The 26,073-nt window shown below is 42.7% G+C and overlaps 1 protein-coding gene across 1 annotated transcript; it reads right to left on the bottom strand.

Annotated features, from left to right (window-relative positions):
• Nucleotides 1-311: 311 nt before the first annotated feature.
• On the bottom strand, nucleotides 312-25,853 carry DSTN (destrin, actin depolymerizing factor). Its single transcript, XM_061436308.1, has 4 exons — nucleotides 24,992-25,853; nucleotides 5,030-5,337; nucleotides 2,427-2,503; nucleotides 312-608 (listed from the first exon to the last, which is right to left on the bottom strand). The coding sequence occupies exons 1-4, from the start codon at nucleotides 24,992-24,994 to the stop codon at nucleotides 499-501; spliced, it is 498 nt and encodes a 165-aa protein (XP_061292292.1). The 5' UTR covers nucleotides 24,995-25,853; the 3' UTR covers nucleotides 312-498.
• Nucleotides 25,854-26,073: the final 220 nt, after the last annotated feature.

Here is a 26,073-nt window from a genome sequence, read left to right as displayed (position 1 = left end):
CCAAGTTAGGACTTTAGTACTGTTACATGTTGTGAGGAGAACTACTTTCCATGATTCAGTTTAGCTCAACAGAATAAAGAAATTTGGGCCAAAATTACAACCAGATTATGACCAAATCTCTAAGCAAAAAAGAAAAAAGTAAATACCTGGTGAGGTTAACAAAGATGCAGTAATTCTCTTCATGTGGCCACCTACTGGTTTGTGAACTGCACTATTAAATATTAAAAATTACGAGCTTTAACAAAAATGTTTATAACAAGCCAACTCATCCAAACAGGCATTTGGCCAGTAAGAAGTTAATTTCACACCGATAAAGTTTTAGAGTGTAGATTTATTTAGGGCCATTTGCACATGTTCATAGAATAGTTTACCCCCACAAATGACAAGACAGCTCCCCTTCAGTGAGTCCCTAGCCTAAACATTATCTGCTTTACTTATACATAGCAAGAGGATAACATTAAACACAGAAGCTTTCGATTTGTGGCACCAGATGATGGTCTACACAGGGCATCCTTCAAAAGCTACAATTAGGGATCCACCTAGCTTTTCAGCAATACAAGCCCGATTGAGGTCTTCTGGCCCATTTGCTTGACACTCGTGTTTTATGCCTAGGGAGGAAAGAAAACAATTATGTTTAGTTATGGCGGCGGTTTACCTATTTCTTTAACACAGCAACTGTTTTAAAAGGCCGGTTTAAACAGGGGTGGGACAGCTGTGGCAGAGCAAACCGCGGGCGAGTACACGGTGATGAGTCATCTGAAAGCACGGGCACCGGCGAGAGAGACTCTCGAACTAGTGCTGACAAAGAGGCGCCAGACCTAGCAGCGCACATTCTAGACGCTTCCACTCACATAACAAAATCAGCCAGAATTACTCTGCGCTGTTAGGAGCAGGGGGCAGGGAGGGGCAGCAGTGAGGCTGGGATGCTGGTCATCAGATCAGGAGACAACCATGCTTCACGTACGCTTTCCATAGGTAGGCTGTTTTCAACAAAAAAGTTAAAAAGCGGGAGTAGGAATCCTTTTTCCTGGTTTTTGAAACGTACGTTAATACAGGAATTTGACACTTTGATTCAGCCGGCTGGATTGAGGAGTAAGAGCACAAAGGGGATCATTCTGCCCAGAAAGCAGCCCTCCGGTGGCTGCACACCCCACGTCCAGGCAGCTCTCTCAGAGACGGCCTAGTGATGGCCTTCTCGGGAGGACAGCGCACAGCACCGGGAGTCCCGTGTACAGCAGAGGCTCTGCAAACAGCTGCTCGCTTCTGAACAGCTGCCTTGTTTTCTGGTTTTCCGTAGTTTTGAGACTGTTTCTTGAGCTGCTTTTAGCACAGAGGGGCAACTTCTAGACCACGCGGGACCACCGGGAGAAAGCCAGAGATGCTTTCGCTGGGGAGAAGGGCAGGAGGGGGATGCCTTGCGAGTCACCAGAGCGTGTCCACAGAGCAGCTCCTCTCCGGGACGGCAACACAGAGCCGGGATACATCCCACACCAAACAAGCACGTGCGGAGCCAGGCAGGGATGCAATGAGGCAGCACCAGGTTTCAGGGAAGGAAGTGAGAATTTTGTTTTCCCACATAAAACAAGCTAAGGCAAATCTGCCCTACTGCAAGAATATAAAACCAGTCACAGTGAAACCAAATGAACATGACCATGGGCCAAGCCCTTGTGACCTTGGCTCTCCCAGCGGTTTGGAGCCAGTCACAGCAGGAAGGCGGGCACCTTCCCACCCTCAGCTGGGAGGACCCAGGCCCACAGAGGTTATGCAGTCTGGGCTGAGCCACACAGCAGTTAGATGACAAGCTCAGCCCTCAGTGGGCTACGGGCACTGGCCCCATGCTCTGTCCATCATACCAGCATCTCCATCTGGTTGGAGACAGAAAGTAGGTCCAGGCCATCTTCTCAGGATCCCCGTGACCCAGCGGCAAGTCACATATAACCGGCCAGCCCTGGCCAGTCTCCTTTGGACACAGTTGAGTCAATAACCTAAAAACCATACCATTCCAAAGAAAAGCCAGCAATAAGAGCATCCCTTCCCATTTATGAACACGTCCTTTTTGCTACTTGGCTACGTTCAGAGGTAATAGCAGATTTATCACTTACTATGACCGATATAAACCAATTTGTCTCCACCTGCCCTGAGAGAAACTTGGCAACGTCTGAAACTAGTTTCAAACCAGACTGAACAAGCCACACACACACACACACAATGTTGAGAGGGCAGAGTATCAGGCACAGGCCTCCCGGCCCAAGGACCTGCAGGAGGCAGAGACGTGCTGAGAGCCGGCTCTGCCTCCGGGTGTCCTCAGAACAAGCAGTGCCCTTCGCTCTGTGTGGAGGTTTGCCAAGGAGATGAGGCGCCGCTCTGAAATGAAGCCCCACTCCTTGGCTTGCCACACCCGACACCTGGCGGAGGCTAGACCTTACCTTGGAACTTCTTTTTGATGGCATCCTTGGAGCTCGCATAGATCATTTTACTCTTCAGAGGAGCTAGTTCTGGTGCCCTGGAGAGGAGAGGGGCCCCAAAAGAAGAAAACCAGTTTAGAGAAAGCACAACTAACATCGCGCTACACAACTGCATCAGATGGGGGAGGGCCCTCAGCCTTCTGGGAGAACTTTTCCAACTGCACGGTTTTCCAGTTCTGCTCCGAGACTGTGCCGGACACGCATACATAGAGCAACTTGTGTTGACCAAGGAAAAAAGTCAGGGACCAATGATCAGATTCAGTTAATGGAGTGAAAATAAACAACACTGGATAATTCACTGTATTATCAATTGTCTTCTTGAAAATACCTTTTTAATCATTTGTATCAATAAAGGATTGAGTTCAGGCTAATAACCACCATCTTCGTGAGAGGTTTTTTAATAATTTCTGGTGGGAAAAACTTACAAAATACAGCAAAGTATAGAGAATAATCTGTGAATCAAGTATCTGCCACCCAGAATTAAGAAATGCTCCCAATTTTTGCTTCAGGTTTTTTCGGGAGAAGAATGTGAGTGAAGTCCAAGTCCCCACACTGCCCTCCTGGTCACTGTGCCCAGGTCCACTCCAGCAGCAAACTCTGACCGTGTGCGCCTGTTTTCCATCTCGGTCTAGCGTCACAAAACACAACACAAAGATTTCTTCTTCTAAGCTTAATGGAAGTTCAGCGATAATGATGTCTTGCTAATATTACTATTACGTTACATTCACAGATTTTTCAGTGCCTCCCCCTCTTGAAAAAATACTGCATACGCTTTACCACATTCATTAGCAGCAATACTGAAAAGCAACAGATATATTAACAACCCACAGAAAAATCTCATCTCCTCAAACTGCATATCCACACATGCATTATTTCTCACTGCACCACTGAACCTCAGGCCCGCCTGCGTTCTACACTACATGACACCAAAGGGTAAAAGGAGTGTAGTTAAATACTTTTAAGCACTTAACAACTCCATTTAGTGGCCACATTTCCAGGACATCAACAATCATGAACACCATGGACTTGTGTGTCCCTCACCTAGTCTGATGCCTGCCAACAGCAGGCCAAGTCTATTCTTGGGAACAAGATGCGCATTCCTCCCCATTCTAGGGTCCAAGGAGGGTGGCGAAGCCACAACGTGGACCTCAGATACACGAGCTACAAAATTCAGTGGGTACGTTTCTTATGCAAAATAGGTCAGGGACAAAAAAAGCTTTAGCTGTTCTCATTTTACTCTAACCAGATCTTTAAAATACTTTAAGAGCCATTCCCTGGGCCCTAAACAGAGCCTTTTACAGGAAACTCCTAAAATAAGGTTTTATGTTTTAAAAAGTAACAATGCAAAATAAAACACAGCACTAACACTGGAATTTTCTCTTCTTCATTCATTTCCCAAATGTTCTCTAATGACAATGTATCATTTTATTAGTGGGGAAAAAAAGGGATAAAAAACCAGGATAAAAATAGTGCAAATAAAGGAAATATTCACCAATTTAAAAGCTTAAACTTTTACCTGCAGTATCTGCGGCTCAGAGTAAATTCCAGAGGGGCCAGGGCTCTCCCTGCTTTTTTCACAGCTACTTTCCCAGCCCTAACACAACACCTGGCATGCAGCAGGAATAAAAGTTTAACAGATGCACTTTCATTCAACATGCTCAGTGTTAATACTCAGTACTATCTTTAAGCATGTGTCTGTGGCTACCAGGCCTGCTCCACAGCAAGAGCCCAATATGACCTCACGACTGTAACCCCAAGGCATCTCTGCAACCCCATGGCATCTGTTTCCCCAGGTGCAGCCAAGGGCCGCAGTGGACTAGGGGTGGCCTAGAGTCACATTCCTTGAAACCAGAATGCTCTGATCTCCCAGTCCCCTGGCACACAGCTAAAGAGCTAAACCCCTGCTTGCCTTGCCCAGCTCAGGCCAAAGGATCAAGAGGACCCACAGGGCCCACCCTTGCTCCCCAAATCACAAGCCATTACCACCTGCCCCTTTAGAAGCTGGAGAGATTCTCACTATGTGGCAATTCCATATCATGGGATGTACAGTAATATGATTAAGTGAGGATCAGGGTGACTTTCAAGTCAAACTTAATCTCAAGTATGAATTTACTTGAAAAGACCAGAATAATTTAAACAGCCTTTCAAGATAAAGGCCATGTAAATGGCTCTACAGTTCTTTCCCGCTGTGTAAAGCAGCACTGTTGACAGAGCTTTCTGCAGTGATGGGAATGTTCTGTCTCAGCGCTGCCTAACGAGGCGGCCACTCATCACACGTGACTACTGGGCATCTGAAATGTGGCAACTCAAACTAAAGCCACAGAACTTCTGATTTTGTCTCATGTCAATAGCCCCAAGAGGCCAGCAGCTACCCTCCTGGAGAGTATGGACGAAGAACAAATCCCAATCAGAGATGACGACCGCACCCGCTTCAAAAGCACAAATCAATTGGGAAGAGGGCTGGCTCTGGGCACAGTGTCTTGAAGACTCTGGAGAGGAGCTAAGCTGACAACAAGAGATTAACTCTGAGTTTATGAAAACTTGATATTTTTAACAATGCTTACCACAGGAAAAACATCAACTCCTCTTTTCTGGATTCCTTTGTTTCAAAGCTTGCATCATACAGAGCATAGCGACAATCTTTTTCAGGAAGCATCCCCACAAAATGCTTGAAAGGATCGGTTATGGTGACACCAACATCTCCCACCAAGATCTCTTTGCCTTCCTCCACGATGATGCACTTTTTGTCTGCACTGAGACAGAAGATGACAGCCTTCTTTCTTTTCTTGATTTCCTCTGGCGTGGAGCACTTCCGAACTTTCATGTCATAAAAAATGCGACATACTTCATCGGCAACTTGCACTCCTGAGGCCTAGAGTGAGAAGAAAAGAACATCTTAAAGGGGTACAACCTTTACCATGCCAAATAAAAAACACTATGACTTCTGGTTATAGACTGGTATGCACTTACATGTCATCTACTAGGAAGACTAGAAAATCTGAGCTGCAAACACTAATCGCAGTCATTAAACTTTAAAAAGATGACACGTACAAAGCCGTTCATCACATTACGTGGGAGTAAGGGAAGATGTGGCCACAGCGGCTCCTCTGACCCCAGAACCTGGAAGACAGAGCTTCCTGGGGTGGTAGGCTAGTTTCTTCTCACAGAGGTTGCTCAGAGCCCAGACTGTGGGGAGTTCCCTCTGCAGTTCAGGTGTTAACACCCCCTCCCAAATTCTTTTCATAACGAGTAACAGATGGTCAGAGTAGCTGGGTTGGGAAAACTCCACTTCTACAGCATACCCTTTGCTAATATTTTAAAGGTTTTTGTTCTATTCACATGTCAAAATTATGATTAATATCCAGTAATGTATCAGTCACATACCTTTAAAATTTCACTTAAAAAATCGCCAACTTTTAAATTAAAATTAGAATAAGTAAGATTGCTAGGAGACTAGACCTTAACTATTTACACCACAAGTAAAGAAATATTTATGTGATGTGATACAAGTATTAGCTAACTAACAGTGATAACTGTATTGCAATACATAAATGTATCAAAAACCAACACCCTGTAAACCCTAAGCTTACATGTTACATGTCAATTTTATCTTAATTAAAAGTAGATATTCACTGTTATAACAAAGAGGATAACTTAATTCGGGATTGTACTGACCAGAAGAAAACACACAACCTTTTATCATATAATATTTGCTATCCCTAAATGAAGAAGTGGTCACACAAGATGTTGGTAACAGAAGATCTAAAACTGGGTTTTGATCTTTTCATCTTAAGGAATGTGCTATTCTCATTAACTTTATTTACAATTTTTTATGCTTCATTAACTACTTTGGTTTGCATGTTAGCTTTTCTAAAACAAGAATTGTAAACTTAATGGAATTTAACTACTGAACAATACCAATTGTTAATGATACCCAAAATTAACATCAAGTTTTTAAGAAGTTAAAATGCATGTGAGATGAAAAAATAACCCGCACACTAGGAATAAATATTTGCAAACGATACATCCAATAAGAAATTTGTATCTAGAATATAAAAAGAAACCTTATAACCACAGTTTAAAAAAAAAAGACAACCCAATCTAAAAATGGGCAAGCGATCTGAATAGACATTTCTTTAAAGAAAATTTAAAAATGGCCAAGAAGCACTTCGAAAAAATACTCAACATTACTAGTCATTAGGAAAGTGCAATAAAGTCAAAACCATAATGAAAAAATACTGCACACACACTAGGATGGCTGTTAACAAAAAAAGATGACAATGACAAATCTTCGTGAGGCTGTTGATAAAACAGGGCCCTTAAACATTGCTGAAAGAACCTGTCAAACAGCACAGATGCTTCAGGAAACCGTCTTGCAGTTCCTCAAAACATTAAGCATGGAGTTAACACCCAGCAATGCCACTCTTAGTTGTATATACAAAGGAAGTGAATGTCCATACAAAAATCTGTACCTGAAAGTTCATGGCAGCATTATTCCTAACAGCCAAAAAGTAGAAAGAACCCAATGTTTATCAGCTGGTGAACAGATAAACAAAACGTGGCATATCCATACAATGGAATCTCACTCACCATAACAACGAGATGCTGTCACCTGCTACACTTCAAACTGTACCTTGAAAAAGATTATGCTAAGTGAAAGACTGAATTGGGAGGCTGAAGAAGACTCTAATTAGAGTCCCTTGGACACCAAGGAGACCAAACTAATCAGTTCTAAAGGAAATCAACCCTGAATATTCACTGGAAGGACTGATGTTAAAGCTCCAATACTTTAGCCCCCTGACGTGAAGAGCTGAGTCGACTCATTGGAAAAGACCTTGATGCTGGGAAAAATTGAGGGCAGGAGGAGAAGGGGGCGACAGAGGATGAGATGGTTGGATGACATCACTCCATACACATGAGTTTGAGCAAATTCCGGGAGACAGTGAAGGACAGGGAAGCCAGGCATGATAGTCCATGGGGTTGCAAATAATCAGACACGACTGAGCAACTGAACAAATGAAAGACCAGATGTAAGAGGCCACATATCTCACAATTCTATTTTCATAAAATGTTCAGAGCAGGCAAATCCATGGACAGTAGATGAGTGGTTGGAGAGGGAATGGAGAGTGACTACGGAGCCTCTTTCTGTAGAGACAGAATGTTGTGGAATTTGACAGTGGTGATGGGTGCACGACTCTGGAGATAAAACTGAAAATCTGTGAACTGTACTTTAAGGTCTATGAACTGACTCTCAATAAAGCTGTTACTTAAAACTGCATGTAAGAATTCTGGGGGTTAAAATACACAAAGATCCTAGCAGTTACTTAGTATTAAGGTAACTGGGCCATTTAATCATTCATTCATTATAAAAGTCGGACATGGCTGAGCAACTGAACCACAGTCCCACCTAATCTAATCCACATCCAATCACTAAAGTTAACGTGTCAGTTGCTCAGTTGTGTCCCACGCTTTGCGGCCCCATGGATTGTAGCCCACAAGGCTCTTTTGTCCGTGAGATTCTCCCGATAAGAATACTGGAGTAAGTAGCCATTCCCCTCTCCACGGGATCTTCCCAATTTAGGGACTGAACCCAGGTCTCCTGAATCACAGGCAGATTCTTTACTGTCTGAGCCACCTGGGAAGCCATAATTCACCTCAATCCCACCTGATCTAATCCAAATCTAACCATATTCACTTCAGTCCTAACTAATCTGATCCACATAGATACAGAAAATTAAGGCCAGAAAATTACCTCAAAAGTCGCACAATATCACTTTCCCACTTCTAAAAACTACTTTCTTAAACCTTCTGTTACTGCTTTAGGAGAAATATTGTTCCAGTCGTCACAGTCATCTATGTAAAGCAAGTTAATCTTTATTTTGATTTTTTACCCTTCTCTGCCTCATTCACTCTTTATACCTCAGATCAATTCTCTAAAACCAAGTTGAGTTAAAACCACTACCGCATACTTCCATGTGTCTCAAACCCATGACACTCACTACAGTTTCAAGTCTTGTCTGTAAGATTATTTGACTGTCTCCCCAAAGGGGTGGTAAGTGCCTTAACACTCTTAAGTCTGTCTTGTTCACTTTTATATTCCCTTGAAATCAAAGATGAATCAGATTCTCAAGGACATGCACTGATGGAGAAGACGAAGACAGGGGTAAAACACTCATTATTCCTTGATAAACTGCAACAGAAGGGCGTTTATAGCAGGCAAACTGGGGGTGGGGTGGGGACACAGGTAAGTCACGGAGCGTTTCCACTCTCTCGTGAGTCACTCTTTCTGAGGGACTGGAAGGATGAAAAGACAGTTTCTGACTAACAGGACCCAGCGTGCACAACACGAGAAGAGGGGATTGAGATGGGGATGGGCAGGGGGAGGGGGGAGGCACTGGATATTTTCAACATAAAGGTGACCAGAGCTGCGCTTTTGGAAAATAATGAAGAGACGCATAAGACAACCAAGCAGGAAGAGAACTGTGGCAAGACCATCACCTGCAAGGCTGATTCTGTCAGCAAGGCAAGAGCTGATGAAGACCTCATCAGGGAAAGGGGAAGCACGCAGGGAGGAGGGTAGGCGGACGCGGTGAAGGTGACAGTCACCTGTGCACCACACCCTGGCTGGGAAGGGAGGGTCGGAAGGAGTGAGTCAGAATCAAGTATTTAGTCAGCAGGAGGCTGACTAACATCAGGAAACACTCATCTTCTCTAACCGGACGTTATACAAGCACAATCTCTTTGTGACGAGTTAATGCTGTAACACCAGCTTTTGCCCTTGAAAGTAATTTAAAAAATGTACAAGGCAACATGTTTATTTGATTCAATTGTAATGAATAAAATACGCTTCAATATGTTAGACTTTGGTTTACTTAGCGTATACTTGGAATGTATTTGGTATGGAAGATTAAACAACTGGTCCCTAGACCCCTGATAATGACTCTTATGAAGCTAAACTAAAACAAAAACCGCAAGGGCCGACTGAGAAGGCAAGGGAACCACTACTCCTCCAGCCCAACTGGCTCTGCCCGCGCCCCCCACCCGCACCCACTACGGCTCGGGGCACCAGCAGGGCTCTTCTTCCGCCTTCCATCAGCAGGCGACAGGGAGCCAACTGCAAAGCTGGGGTAGAGACTGGTGGGATGGAAAAAAGGAAAACTAATCCTTAAGTAACTATAGTTTACTAACTTTTTAGAGGCCAAAAGAAGCTAACTTGAAATTAAAGTATCAGAATTATGAGAGCAACAGCTCCACCCAAGCTTCCCCACAACCAGCTTCGTCACCTCGGGTGTGTCACTTAACATCTCCAAAGTAAATGAGTTCCTCAGCTGACTTATTAGATCAGTATTATCACCTGGGGATCCTGTTAAAATGCAGATTGTGCAGATTCTGATTCAGAGTATCTGGGGCAGATTCTGAGATTCTTACATGGCCAATAAACTCCAGGCGAAGACTGATACACTGCTGCTTTAAGTTTCAAGAAACATGATAAAATCTTAGCACTCATTGCTATTTTACTTCTCTGCCTACAAGTTTAATTTTTATAATGAAGCAGTAGAGATAAGAGTACATTACAAAAATGAATAGGCCCAAAGTCAAAGCATTTTTGGGAACACGGTCTCCTTGTAAAGCCTAAAGGGGTCCCTTCTCCACATGGTGTTTCAAACAGAAGACACAGCAGTAAAGAAGCCAATTATTCTGAAATACGGTCCATCTATCATAAAGATTAAGAATTCCTATGAGTAGTAAGTCCCCTGGATTTGTTACCACAAAAAGACATTACAAGGAATCTTCAAAGCAGGTGTAACCCTGATACACACAACCACTTGTTTACTGTGTTTTTACCTAACAGAAAAGATCCTCTCCCATAAGTATCAGTTTTCAGTATTTTTCTAAAATGTTAATTATTAACATATTAACTGCTAAGCTGTCATAAAAAACATCCAAAGTCTATTTTTTTTTTAAAAGGAAAACCAAGCTCAGTTGGGATTCTAAATTAATTTCTCTGGTGGTCTAGGGGTTAAGACTCCGTGCTTCCACTGCAGGGAGTACCAGTTCGATCCCTGGTTGGGGAACTAAGATTCCACATGCTGTCCAGCAAGGCCAAAAAAAAAAAAAGGAAATTTATTTCTAGAGAGTTATTTTTATTCAACTGCAAAGTTTTAACAATAAAGACCTTTAAAGGATACTCTGAAATAGGACCAAAATCTGCTGCAGTTAGGAAAGAAAATCTTGAGAGCAAAAATAGATCTGCTATTACAACAAGAGCCTTGTGATTACCTTAAAAAGATATGTTATCCACGATTTGAGTTTCTCTCTGTTCTGTATCAGTGACCACTGGAGAATTAGCAGTTGCTCTTAGAACTTCACCCCCATGTCAAAATAGTTGCTGTTAAATGATTAACTTCACTGTATTTTATCTCATGTGGCTACCACTTTTAACTTGTTCTTGAAGCATGGGAGTGCTTAGCCCACCAGGCTCCTCTGTACATGGGGATTCTCCAGGCAAGGATATTGGAGTGGCTTACCATGCCCTCCTCCAGAGGATCTTCCCAACCCAGGGATTGAACCCAGGTCTCCTGCATTGCAGGTGGATTCTTTACCGTCTGAAACGGATCTCAAACCTGAGTCATCTCTAGAAGAGCTTCTGTAAAACACTGATTCAGAGACTAAATGAATACATGGAGGCACTGCCTTTTATACTCAACATACACTCAATGTACACTTGTTTTTAAAAACTTATCTTTACTAACAGAGAGGGAAGGAAAAGCTACAAAGACTGTAAAACACTGGGTATTTTAAAGTTGCAGATGAGTGAACACATTTAAAACATCAATTCTCTCCATTCTAGTGGAAGGGTGGTAAGCTTCGAAAGAAGCTCAAGTTTCTGATTCAATTACTGTAAACAATTGAACCAGCTAAAATGTGATGGTTCACAGCAGCCCATCTTTCCCCAGAATATCACAGTGGTCTATGCCTACACCACCAAACGCAAGGACGACGCCTGACCGGCTCCAAACTTGATGTCAGCTATACCCAACAAAGCCCTCACTGGAGAAAACAGGAATGAAAGCTACTGTCTTACCTCCGAAAATTATTATATTTTAAAAAATTATTTCTCTAAGCTGAGAGAGTCTGAAATATTTGAAAGTAGGATATTGCATAGCAGACAAATACAATTTCAAATTTACAAAAACCTGGCAGAAAAAAAGGCATTAATTACGTCCTTTCTCAACCTGCCAACTCTTAACACCCAGCATAAATGCTAATCAAAGGAACTGGGGAGTTTTAAATGGGTTCATGAATATCCTTTACCTACACTCTCCTTGCACAAGGGCCAGGAGAAACAGAAAATTACTGACTACAAAATATTTAGGCTTCTGCCTACTACACACAGTGCCTCGGAGCAATAATGTTGAGATAACAAATGAGAGTGACAACTATGTCAGGGACATTTTTACATGTAAGGTTTAAAAGCCTCACAGATTCTGGGTCAAGAAGGGTGCTGAACACGTACATCTGTCTCCCTACCAAAATGCCACTGAATGTTCAAATAAATACGAATGAAAGTCTGAGAAGGATTTAGGTGCCCAGGTCTCCTCCTGAATGCCACTCTGCCGCCACCCCACATCCCAGGAATTCTGGCGAGGGTCAACAGAAGAGTCTTTCTGGCTCAGTTAACACGCCGAAAACAGGAAAATAGGTGGCCATGTGTAGGTGTCACTCTACCACCAGGCCCTGAAGCCTGACCAGGCATCTCTGACTCTGCAGTCCACTGTTCCAGAGAGCCGTGCTGAGCCATAGTACCTTCTGTGATGACACAGACGTTCTCCATCTGCACTGTTCAACGCAGCAGCCACTACCACACGGGTGACTGAGCATGTGAACTACGGCTGATGCAACTGAGGACTTTTAAGTAGCTTAATATAAAACATACAAAAAATTTACTCAATACATACTAAAACAGTACATTTTGGGTAAACAAATTTATATAGCTTATTATGTCATTTTCTGTCTTGGAAAAACTATTTAGCTTTATGGATGCCTGGTATCATCAGGAACCTCAGTTACTGTAGTAGGCAGTAAAATAATGCCTCCAAGGGTCAGGATTTCAACTTGAGTTTAACAATTATAGCCAACTACTGCTGGAGGTGAGGAGGCAATCTTGGGGGGGAATTCAGATAATAGACTCTCTGAGAGGGGTGTATTCCATGTGTTAATTTGGAAAAAGTCAAAACAACCAGATAATTTAAAACTTATAAACCTGACCTACATCAGTAAACCACAATTCACAAGGATGAAAACTTGGACTTGTGGGGTGAGCTAACAGTTTCTGTACTACAGTCTGTCCCTGCCCAGTAAGTATAGATCAGACCATCGACACACAGCATCCTCTATCCCTTGGTAAGTCCAAACTGTCCAGAGCTGCTGAGGATGGTTTTATATATTGTGCCTTGCTCATGGGGGCCTGACCAAGGGCGCAAGAAGGAGCTAGTTAAGTTCCTGTCCCACTAGCCAAGATAGGTAGGTGCCCATAGGCCCTCGATGTGGGAGAGCCTGTCTCCCAAGGCCACACCACCCCGAGGGATGGCCACTCTTTCATTTAAACAGTCACTACAAAGACTATCAGTGATCCAGAAAACATTCCAAGTTAACTCCCTGCCCTAACTCACTGGTTCATTCCCCCAAACCAGGGCGACCAAACAGCGTTAAATTGATAGCCAATTACCACTTGTACAAGTCCTTCTTCACCTCACCGCAAAACAAACCATGTCCTTGAGACAGTCTATGCAGATCAAACAGCAACTCTACCAGCTATATGGTAAAATTCAGAGGTGCACAAAAATGATTTTATGGATACACTTTACTTAGTTGGGCGGGGGGTGGCGGGGGTGCGGGGAACCTCTACTTCAAAAACCTAAATTCTCTGAACCACCAGCCATAACCTCACCAGAAAAACAAATCTTACAGAAAAATTATTTCAACACCAAAGTAGACTAGACATAATAGAAGCCCAGTTGCTAAAAAATAATCAATCTCTCTTGCTCGGATTGCCTGCACTCATACAGACAATCTGACTAGGGTTAACAGGTTCCTCACCCAAGCTGGGAAGCAGGGAGTCAGAGAGGGTGGGGAGGAACAATAACAAACCGGACAGAGAAATAAAACCTAACAACAACAATAAAATACATAAAATTAACAAAAAATTTAAAAACAACAATAAAAAAAAAAGTAACAATAAACCTGACAGAGAAAATAAAAGTCCCCATTCCCCTCCTACCCACTCCCAAAATGTAGACAGAAGAGCGGGAGGGGGAACACCAAGCAGCAGCGAGCACAATGGCAAGCAGTCCTAGGTCTTTCCTGTTCTCTTTCAAGCGTCTCATTTCCTTCAGGATAAACCCATGCCACGCAAGTCCTTTATGCCGTAACCTTCCAGTCTCCTTTCCCACTTCTCCCCGACACCTACCACGTAACTGCAGTCAGGCACAACTGTGACTCCCTGAATGCACCACACGCATGAGTGGTGCTTTACTTTCCTCCTCTCCTCTGGCAAAGCCTCTAGGGCTCAGCTCAGGCATCTCCTCTGCGAAGTCAAGGCTTACCTGGTCCCTCAACCACCATCTGAACCCGAGTGACTCAAGGCTTCCATGTGCCAAGACAGAGGATAATCATTCCTAGCACAGCATCACCAAGGACGTGATCAACTTTCTCTAGACTGCACTCCTTAAGGGGAAGAACTAACTATTCTACCTAAGAAATATCATCTACTTGATTAGGTTCTGAAAAATGATTATTCCATTTTTATGAAATGCCCCTCAACATGTTTTTCCCCATCCTTTACAGTACAATTCTTACACCAATGAAAAGATTGTATCTCAAAACTTTAGGGTCTCCTGAAGGGGAAAAAAAAGAGCAAAAAACTTGTAAGCAGAACTTCAGGGGTTCAGAGGTTGAGACTCTTCACTCCCAAAGTAGGGAGTCTGGGTTCCATGCCTGGTCAGGAAACTAGAGCCTACATGCCACAACTTGGACCCAGCGCAGCCAAATAAATAATTTTTGTTTTAAATTTCCTTTAAAAAAAGGAATTTCCTTTCTAAATTTCCTTTTCCCTGGTGGCTCAGATGGTAAAGAGTCTGCCCACAGTGTGGGAGACCAGGGTTCAATCCCTGGGTCGGGAAGATCTCCTGGAGAAGGAAATGGCAACCCACTCCAGTACTCTTGTCTGGAAAATCCCATGGCTGGAGGAGCCTGGCGGGCTACAGTCCCTGGGGTCGCAAAGAGTCAAAGACGACTGAGTGACTTCACTTTCACTTTAAAAACACTTCTAGCAATTTCCATTGATCTCCCTTGGACTGTTTTTTCCCCTGATGAGACATGCTATTCTTGTCTTTTTCTTAAAGACACAAAACTTCAGTCCTCTGAATGCTTTTTGCAAAAATTTATGTTTGGTTTTTAGGTTCCTCATAACTGATTGACAAAAAAAAAAAAACTTTTAAAGAAGGAAAAATTTCACATAGCTTGATTTTATAAGTGACAACTCACCGCATATCACATCAAGGATCCATGAAAGTACTTGTGAAGATGGTGAAACTGAAAGATATTTTTTGTGCTATAACTGATAAACTGTTAATTTCAGGTGTACAGTACAATGTAATGATTCAGTATTTGTATACACTGTGAAACAGTCCCCATAAGTCTGGTGAACTTCCATCAACATAAACTTACAATCTTCTTTCTTGTGATAAGAACTTTTAAGGATTTGTTCTTTTAGCAACTTTCAAATATTCAGTAAGTACTATTACTTATAGTCGCCAAGCTGTTCATGACATCCCGGGGACACTGGAGGTTTGTGTCTTTAGATCCCCTTCACCCATTTCGCTCACCATCCTCTTTGGCAACCATCAGTTTGTTCTCTTATCTGTGAGTGTGGGTTTTTTCTTTAGACTCCTTATATAATTGAGATCATACAGTATCTGTCTTTCTCTGTTTTACCTACTTCACTTAGCTTGTTGCCTTCAAGCTCCATCCATATTGTTGCAAGTGGTAAAACATCTTTTTTATGGCTAAGTAATATTACATTTATGTATTTATAAGTGCACATATATATGCCACATTTTCTTTATCCACTCATCCATCAATGAACACAGGCAGCTTCTATGTCTTGTCTACTGTAAAAAACGCTGCAATGAACAAGGGCTTGCATACATCTTTTATTCCTTTGGATAAATACCCAGAAGTGGATCATATGGTAGTTCTTTTTGAACTTTTGGAGGAATCTCCATACTGATTTCCATAATGAAAAAAAGAAAAGAAAGAAAGAAACTGAAGTCACTCAGTCGTGTCCAACTCTTTGCGACCCCATGGACTATAACCTTCCAGGCTCCTCCGTCCACGGGATTCTCCAGGCAAGAATACTGGAGTGGCTTGCCATCTCCTTATTGAGGGGATCTTCCTGACCTACAGACCTAACCCACATGGCAGGCAGACACCTTACCGTCTGAGCTACCAGGGAAGCCCAATTTCCATAATGACTGCACCAATTTACATTCCCATAAACAGTGCACAAGGGTTTCCTTTTCTTCACATCCTCACCCACATCTGTTATTAACATTTCTTTCTTATAACTGATATTCTAATGTATATATAGTCAATTAATTTACCTCAAAAGAACCAAGATTATACAGTTGACCCTTGAATACCTTGGGAGTTAGAGGGCCCGACCCTCAGTGCAGCTGAAAAGCAGCATATAATTTTGCAGTCAGCCCTCTGAATCCGTGGTTTCACATTGGTGGATGCAACCAACCACACATTGTGTAGTACCGCAGCACAGATCTATTGAAAAAAATCCGTGGCTAAGTGGACCCAAACTGGTGCTATTCAAGGGTCACCTGTACAATGGGAAAGGACAGTGCTTTAACAGTGCTGGGAAAAGTAGACAGTCATGTGCAAAAGAATCTTACAACATAAGGAAAATGACTCAAAAAATGGATTAAAGACTTGAATGTAAGATCTGAAATGGTGACTCTCCTAAAAGAAAACACAGATGGCGAACTCTTTGACAGGTCTTGGTGATGATTATTTGGATCTGACTACAAGAACAAAAGCAACAAAAGCAACAAATAAGTGGAACTGTATCAATGAAGAGACTTCTGCACAACAAAGGAAACCATCCAACTGAACTCGTGGGAGAAAATATTTGCAAATCATGTACCTGGTAAGGGGTTAGTATCTAAAATATGTAAAGAACTCACTCATACAATTCAGGAACAAAAAATTCAATTAAAAAATGGGTAGAGGCTCTGAATACATGTTTTTTTCAAAGACATACAAATGGCCAAGAGGCACATGAACAGGTGTTCAACATCAAGGAAACAAAATCACAATGACATACCACCTTAACTCTGGTATCTTTATCAATGTCCTCTGCCTAACACATACACACAATCCCCCTCTACCCAGAACTGTATCCTAAGTGCTGAGGTCAGTTCTTGGCATATAATTTCTTAAGTATTTACTGAATAAACTGTTGATGTTGTAAACATTGGGGCTTCGCTGGTGGCTCAGATGGTAGAGTCTGCCTGCTATGCAGGACACCTCGGTTCGATCCCTATGTTGCAAAGATCTCCTGGAGAAGGAAATGGCAACCCACTCCAGTATTTTTGCCTGGAGAATCCCATGGACAGAGGAGCCTGGTGGGCTACAGGCCATGGAGCTGCAAAGAGCTGGATATGACTGCGCAACTAACACTTCCACTTCCATTGTAAACCTTGAGGGCCAAGAAGAACTGTGTTTCAATCTCCATTAATTACTTCAGGAAAAATATGAGTGGAAGACAAGATTTTTTATATTTAGAATCAAAGTCATCTGAAAAGTCAAATTAAAAAGTTGATCATAAAAAAATGATCATGTATAATGATTCCAAGCAAAATAACATGAATTTAAAGAATATAATAAACAATTAAAAAGACATGTTTTAATGCACTCACCCACTGTTTGCATTTTATCTACAATTAAACTTAAGTATGCACTAGTGTAATCAGAATATAAAGAAATGAGACTATTCATGTAATTTGGATCAAAGGCGGTTTAATATTACTATTTTAGCCAATGCTGCGGAGAAGGCAATGGCACCCCATTCCAGTACTCTTGCCTGGAAAATCCATGGACGGAGGAGCCCGGTAGGCTGCAGTCCATGGGGTCGCTAAGAGTCGGACACAACTGAAGCAACTTAGCAGCAGCAGCCAATGCTGATAAGCAGCACTTAACCATGTGCCAGGTATGCTTTAGTTTATTACATACACACCTCACCCAGAATGCTGGGATGGCAGGTACTATTACCATCTGGAAGCATGATGAGCTGGAGACACCGCACAGTCAGTCATGTGTCTAAGGTCATATAGTTAATAAGTGGCAAGAGTCAAAACACCTAGACAGCCAGACCCGGTGTAGTCTCACAGCTATGATACAATACCCCTTCCCTGGGCTGCTGTAAGGATGAGTGAGATACAGTAACACAATGCCCGACACACAGTAAATACTTATAAGTTATCTGAGACAGCATTACTTCTTGTTCTTTGTTAAGCTTTCAAGTGCTCTTCTATGGTTCAGGATACCTCGGTGAGCATCAAATATCATTGTTTCATTTTTAAGAGAAGGGAACTGGCACTGCTGATGGGGCTTCTGTATGCCAGAATTGCATCAAAGCTGCCACTCTGGACAATACTTGCCTTATCTATCTCAAAGGATTTTCACTGTAAGACTCAAATTACATTATAACACTATACAAAGAGAAGATACTTAAAACTCAATTTTCATTGTATTTTTTTAAAAAAAGGTAAGGAAGAATAATAAGCATAAAAATCAAAGCAATCCATCTCTATGGGAACCTGCCCCATCATAACGAAGAATGTCCTCTCATTCACTTTCATTCAACAACATCTGTTGCGGGCCTACTAGCAGAGACTTCATGCTATCGAAACACACAAATCCTGTCTTACGGAGCTCAACGGTCCAGTTCCACAAAACATCTTAACAAGTCCCATAAAACAGTGCAATCAGTAACAGTGCTATCTCAGCAGTCATATGCAAACATGCAGAGAATTAACAAAAGTGCTGGTATCCACATTAACTTCCCCTTACAAAGTCTGACACTGGTCCATCAAGGTAGCCACTAGCCACTACATGTGGTTTATTGAGTCCATTAAACATGGCCAGTGTGGCAAGGAACTGCATTTCTAACCATATTTCACTTTAATTAACTTAGGGACTTCCCTGGTGGCTCAGACGGTAAGAAGTCTGTCTGCAATGAAGGAGACGTGGGTTTGATACCTGGGTCAGGAAGATCCCCTGGAGAAAGAAATGGCAACCTACTCCAGTATTCTTGCCTGGAAAATCTCATGGACAGAGGAGCATGCCAGGCTTATAGTCCATGGGGTTGCAAAGAGTCAGACACAAATAAGCGACTTCACTTTTACTTTCTTTAATTAACTTAAAATTTAAAATCAATTATCCATTCCATTACTGGAAAACCAAATAAGCTTGGAGCAACTTAGGTATGTGAATCTACTTTTTCAACTGTAAAGTTTATATCTAAATATATACCAAATGTGTCCAGTGAAAACTGAGGGTCTGAATTGAGATGTGTTGAGTATAAAAATATATACTGGATTTCAAACAATTTGTATGAGAAAAGAATGTAAAATGTCTCATTTTTGCATTGATTAAATGTTGACATATTTCAGATATATTTCATCTTTTTATTTTTCTAATGGGGCTACTGTAAAATTTAAATACGTAAGTAATTCACATTTTATTTCTATTCAACAACACTGGTCTAAAGATGACTTAAAACATTGTCAACACAGAAATTTGAGAATTCCTCAGAGCTTCGACAACTGACTTATAAGATTGCTCCCTAGCAACCTAGAGAAGTTTTACCCATATTTGCCCATGCTTTACTTTCAGCTCTATTACTACCAAAAAAAAAAAAAAACTATGAGCAAAAATGGGCTACATGAAACAATTAAAAAATAAACACTAATTACATTTACAAGTTGGCAATCTCCTGAAAACAGATCAAGATAGGAACATGGGTAGAAAATTCATCTTTCTTTTCTGTGATAAGACAAAGAGTAGCAACAACCTATAAAGTAACGCCAAAATGTTGAAAGGAGTAAACAGTCTTTCCTTAACATGATCCAAAAGCACAAACAAAGATAAATTAGTTTTAAATTAGGTTTCCTGCTATAGTATGCACTGAAGTTTCCATCTTTCAAGCACTCATCCTAAACCTTGTTGTAACAGTGTAAGATAAGAGTTCTTTGATGGTCCCTTGTCAGGTCAAAAATAAGTAAAGCCAAAGTCTCGTTATTTCACACTACAAATTAAAATATGAATTTTAAGAATTTTGATTGCATTTTTACTGAAATCGGGTATTTTTTAAAGATCTACCAAAAAATAGATTCTTCAATTTTAACACAGCAGACACATCATGAAATAGGGTAAACAGCACATAAGCATTACAATGTCAGCTACTAGAAGGCAATCTTAAAAGAGTTAAAGATCACTCAACTTTATGCAGTCCTTGTACAGAAGAGTCCATGATGAATTAAGCAACAAGTTTGTCAAAGCATTACTGAGATGGACCAATCTGACGTCTCTCTTCTATGCTTCTCCCGATGTAAAATTTCAAGCAAAATGAATAGGGGACAGCTTTTAGAAGAACAATTCCAAGTGAAACTCACTTGTAACATTGAGGCAAGGAGGCAGGGACAGAAGAAAAAGGAATTAAAACATTTCTGAGTGCGATATATAATACAAATCTTTGGGTATATCTCTCATGGACAACCTGGAGAGGAATATTATGCTATGTGGGTAGGAAGCTCAAGATGCTGAAATGACAAGCATTATTTAGGTATGCAAATACCAAAGAGTCCAACAGAGACTAGACCTGGCTATTCAGACTAGAGCCTTCAGATCAGATCAGATCAGTCACTCTGCAGATAAAAACAATGTACATTTTAAAAAAACAGTTTTTAAAGAGTTTCAATTTTTTTTTTAAATTTCAAATTGAGTTCAGCTCAATTATTACTGAAAGAAAATAGCTACATTGTCATAAAAACACAAATGTTTAGTCTTCCTATATACTAAAAACATCATTTTGACTTAAACCAGTTCTATTTGTGAAAAACGATAATGGTTATTTTTGCTTATTTTTAATAAACTTTTTTTTTAGAGACGTTTTAGGTTCACAGCAAAATTGAGCAGAAAGTACAGATTTTCCATCTATCCCCGTGTTTGTTTTCTTTTTTCTTTTTAAAATATCTTGGCTAAATATACTGCCTAGGAAAAAAGAAAGAAAAGGATACGGATAAAGCAGAGGATGTTAATCTCCACACCCAAACATAGAACTCTCTTCTGGATCACTCTACCACTACCAGAGCCTCACAAGGGCAGCTGGCTAGAATTAAGAGTATTGAGCTTAAAGAAAAGCAGGTGCCAGAGATGAGGGACATCAGTCTTCATTACGCAGGTCTGGTTCTGAAATGTCTCATTAATATTCTTTTAAGGCTGGATTTTATGGATCCACAAATGAGCTGAGATGAAGACATGAGGAGTATTTAAACAATGTCAGGCTCACTGAGAATGTATGCGTGTAAAAAATGAAAATATACTCAGCTATTGCTAATGAGAGAAACACAAATTAAAAGAATGAGAACCCATTTCACACCTACTGGATTGGTTTTCAAGGTCACATAATGCCAAGTAATGAAAAGACATAGAGTAACTGGCTGATGGGATGCAAACTAGAACTAAACCTCACAAAGCTCTTTTTCTCAAAGTTGCAAAAGGATGCATGAAGCATGGTAACATTTATATAAAAACTAACAATACATCAAGGAAACATAATACAGATACACACATGTACAGCTCAAAGTGTGGAACATCAATGAGAATCAAATGAATCAGCTGCAGGTGACCATGTTGAACTGTACCTGAGCCCTGTGCTCCTGGAAAGCAGAGATGATTAAGAAATCCACTCCCATCATTTTGTGTTCAGGGTAACAAAATGACCCTGCCCTTCTCAGTTTATCAGCCCCAGGTTTCTTTTTTGCAGATGTTCCTCATTTTAATTAATGTTCTCTCAATCCCAACAGCCTGCAAAAATAATCTCCTTAATTGGCCAGTAAGTGTATTACTTCTTTGACAAGGAGACGTTACCTCTAGGGAGGGAAGGAAATGGGATGAAGATGCATAATTTACCTAACATAAAAACCTGAAATATGGCAAAAAGTTAATCTTCTTTTGTACATAGGAAACTGTTAATTCTGTGTACCTTCCTGCTTAAAATGTTTCAAAACCAGTTTTTAAATTATTTTAAAACCAGATATGGAGCAGAAAAGGCCCCAAGTCAATTAATCCTTTACAGACTGTTTTCAAATATGTTAAACAGGCATAGGAATAATACATGACCAGCCTTTTCTACTGGATGGCTGTAAGTAAAAACGTTTTTGCTAATCATCAGGTGGCAGGATACACTTATAATTCATTCTGAGCCAACAGCTCAGTTTGTTAGAGCCGAGTTCTGATCAGGGTGAGGTTAAGGAAGAATTAATGCCTTTGAACTGTGGTTTTGGAGAAGACTCTTGAGAGTCCCTTGGACTGTAAGGAGATCCAACCAGTCCATCCTAAAGGAAATCAGTCCCGAATATTCATTGGAACAGGACTAATGTTGAAGCTGAAACTCCAATACGTTGGCCACCTGACGGAAGAACTGACTGACTCATTTGAAAAGACCCTGATGCTGGGAAAGATCGAAGGCAGGAGGAGAAGGGGATGGCAGAGGATGAGATGGTTGAATGGCATCACCGACTCGATGGACAGGAGTTTGAGTGAACTCTAGGAGGTGGTGGTGATGGGCAGGGAGGCCTGTTGTGCTGCAGTCCATGGGGTCGCCAAGAGTCAGACACAACTGAGCGACTGAAGGGTGAGATTATCATGCAGACCTTTACTATTTCGGGGGCAAGACTACACTGACTGGCCAGAGAGCCACACAGCTATGCTGCAAATGCATTTACATTATCACAAGAGTAGCTAGGCCAGTCTCCTGTGATCTGTCAATCCATACCCAACAGGAAGAACTACTCAGCAGATAACCCTAGGAATTTGATGATAGGCTGGTAAATAATCTTCGTATGAGGAAGCTGGCACACCCAGTACACACGCACACCAAAGTTTTGTTTGGAGTGTGTATATGGTTCCTGTGAAGGGCAGGCTTATGGGGTGTTTTTTGTTTTTTTTTTTTTGGCACTGTAAAGTGAGACTATGCAAACATGAAATCTCATTTTAAAGTGCCCAGGGTGATTTTGGGGGTTGGTTTCAAGTTACTTTATTCCCAAGTGCTTCTAGAAGTTAGTGAGTACCAGGAAGTGATTTTGTTAATGTAGAACAAACTCATCAGCAGTTAATACTTAATCCTAAAAAAAAAGCTAAGAAACTTGGAAGCAAGCATCTAACCAACAGATCTAAATAGTTTCAAACACAGACATAAAGTGCTACAGTCTGGAATAACTTTCAATCTTTTCAATCTTCACTATATTCTTTAACAGCTGGATTGAAGGGAGGATGCTCTTGTGCTCATAAGCCTAAATCGAACAGTAACTTTTAAAAATAGTCATCTACACAAATAAACCTATCTACAGAAGAGTCTCAGACACAGAGAACAAATTCAATTCATGGTTGTGAAGGGGGAGGAGGTTAGGGGAGGGATGGAGTGGGAGTCTGGGGCTAGCAGATGGAAACTACTATACAGAGAATGGATAACTAGGTCCTACTGTACAGCAAAATAAATCATATTCAAATATCCTGTGACAAACCACAATGGAAAAGAATATTTAAAAAGAGAATGTATACATGTGTATGTATGTGTGTGTATATATATATATATGTACAACTGAAGCACTTTTCTGGGCAGCAGAAATTAACACATTGTAAATCAACTACACAATTAAAAAAATAGAAACAGTCATCTGCATTCTGAACTCACATTGAAAGCATCCAAACAAGAGTAGTTCATAAATTCTTCCTAAGTTTGAAACGTATTCAGACTCCACCCATCTTGATTTTTATTTCTCCTCCTCGAGCCATAAATAAAACCGACCATTTTATTTGAATGTACAGAAATGAAGTTAAGCTTTAAAATTCAAGCATTTAACTAAAGTAAAAAGGTTTGATTCTTTTTTCAAACAGAAAATGAAGCTACATCATATCAGAAAGCACTAAAGCAGGCTCCAATCTGATTCAAAGCACTTTCACTGGAGTGGATGGCCTTAAATTGATGAAAACTCAAAGCCGTTGGATGAAGTCTTTTAGTGTAGAGTAATATATAAAGTAGTATAATCTTAAAGCAGTTAAAAAGTTGTAAGATGCTGATCCTCTCTGTAGCTCACAGAATTAAACCAAAGAAGAATCAAAAATCGAACAGCAAATTCCTACTCCGTATTCTCAGTCATTAAGAAACTACTGGTTAATCTTTTTTCTTCCACTAATGAGCCACTCGGCATAACTATGAAAGAATACCTTAAGAAAATCCAAACTGTTACTCAGTGAAAACATTTTGTATGCAGATGAACTGGTACTAGCTGCTTTCAGGCAGACAGATGCAATAACAGTGTAATATTTCTAACAAAGTCTGGTAAGCCTTCGCCTGCAAATCATTGACCAAAAATGGTAACAGTGTGCGCGGACTAAAGAAAATGACTAAATGTTCTACTTGGTTGTCCAGTTAATACCACGGTTCTACAGCAAACTAGAATGCTACTTTGGAGGGAAAAATAGGTACATTAAACAAAAGGTCCAACATCTAGAATATGCAGAACATCTGTTTACTTTTAAGCAACTCGGATAACTTGATAGACTTGACAAAGCTTTTTCATTTATTTTTATTAGCATCCCAGCGTCAGGGCCACCCCGCTGTACGCCAAGGGCTGGCAGAACCAACCTGCCTGCAGGTAAAAGAAAATCTGTGACCACACGGGGAAGCCAGACAGGCCACCGCCCGGCCGGACCGGAGGGACGCGGACCGAACCGTCGGGGGCAGCAGTCAAGTGCCACAGGCCAGGTTCAGAATCACCAGGGTCAGGCCAGGTGGTCATCCCGCGCCCCCCCTCCCCCGCCCCAGGTGGCTCAATCAAGGCCTCATTCCTTTCTCTAGATGCACAGACCTACCGGGCCCAAACCACCCGAGTCGCTGACCGCCCGCGCCCGGCCTCGGCCAAACCAGCGCCGACGAAGCCTCCACTGGAGGGAGGGCAGGTGGGCCCTGGCGGCGAAGCCGGGGCGCCGGGCGATCGGCCCCGGCTGGGCTGCCGAGGCCGCGCGGGAGGCCTCGCGGCGGCGGCGACAGCGAGAATGTGGAGGCCGGCGAGTCGCCCCGGCGCGCGGCCCGGCGGGTCGCGGAAGCCGGGGTCCCTTCTTCCCTCCCCTGCCGCCCCGACCTCGAGGCGCCCCAGAACCCCGCTCACCATGTTCGCCGCGGCGGTCGCAGAGCGCGGAGAGGGAGCCGGCCGGCGCCGAGTCTACGGAGCGTCCTCTTCACCGCAGCCCGGGCGAGCCTCCCGGGGGTGGGCGGGCACCGCGGGCCCCGACGCGGCTGCGCACGTCACGCGCTGCCCACCGTTGCTAGGCAACCGGCCGGCCTGGCAACGCCCCGTCCCCGCGGACCCGCCCCACTCCCCCATCTCCATCCCTCAGCCTCCTCTGACTCCGGGCAGGCGGGGTCCTCCTCATCTTCCGGATACCGGGGGGTGGACCCAGTACCCCTCATCAATTAGGGGCGCTGACGAGGTCCTCCCCAAGCTCGGACGAGGAGGCGGAGCTTGAGCAGGGGGCACGTGGGGGCCCCGCCCACTACGTTGCCGTTGTCCTTACATGGAAGTAGCCACCTGGCCAGGTGTGCGCCGCGGCGAGGGGCGGGACCGAGGGGGGGGGGTTGCCGAGGAGGGCCGAGGGGCGGGGCCTGAGGGCCGAGGAAGGCAGAGGGGCGGGGCCCGCGGCTGTGGAGACCGCAGGGAGGGTCCGCTGGAGCCCGGCGCCGGCCTCATGGGGGGCGCGTCCCGCATTTTTTTACCTACTTTGGTGCGATTCCCGCCAGCCTCCAATGATTGGCCCAGCCCCGGCACGTCAGGCCCTCGGGCGAGGGGTAAAGTCTGCGCATTTTTCCTCCTTCCCAAGGCGTCTGTGGCAGCCCTGAGTTCTCTGAGTCACCGCTAATTTCAGGTCTGGAAAAAAAAAAAAACAAGGAGCGATTTATTTATCTTCGAGAACAGCGCGGGGAAGGAAGGCCTTGCAGCCCGCAGGGTGCGGCTGGAAACGGCCTGCTCGCCTAGGGAAGGTGGCGCCGGCCCCGCTGCCCGGCTTTGGGGGTTTTTTAATTTGGGATTCCGTTTGTTTCATGGGCAGTTGCATCAGAAACACACTTTTCAGAGGGCCAGAAGGAATCCCAGCGTTTTTTTCAGAGGGCGTTTCAGTGGAGGATAAAGGGAACAGAGAATTTACAACCTGCATGATGACGTTTTACTTAATTTAGGCTCCCCAGAGCATAACG

The sequence above is a fragment of the Bos javanicus genome, chromosome 13 (genome assembly GCF_032452875.1).
Source record: "Bos javanicus breed banteng chromosome 13, ARS-OSU_banteng_1.0, whole genome shotgun sequence".
Lineage (NCBI taxonomy): Eukaryota > Metazoa > Chordata > Mammalia > Artiodactyla > Bovidae > Bos > Bos javanicus.
This window is presented reverse-complemented; position numbering and strand designations above follow the sequence as displayed.

What these genes read in the sequence shown, in the direction of transcription:
- DSTN (XM_061436308.1), bottom strand. An exon ending in GAGTTGATGTTTTTCCTGTG is followed by an intron (nt 2,504 to 5,029) that starts GTAAGCATTGTT and finishes TCTCCTCTCCAG; the next exon opens with GGCACCAGAACTAGCTCCTC. An exon ending in CATCAAAAAGAAGTTCCAAG is followed by an intron (nt 609 to 2,426) that starts GTAAGGTCTAGC and finishes TTTCCTCCCTAG; the next exon opens with GCATAAAACACGAGTGTCAA.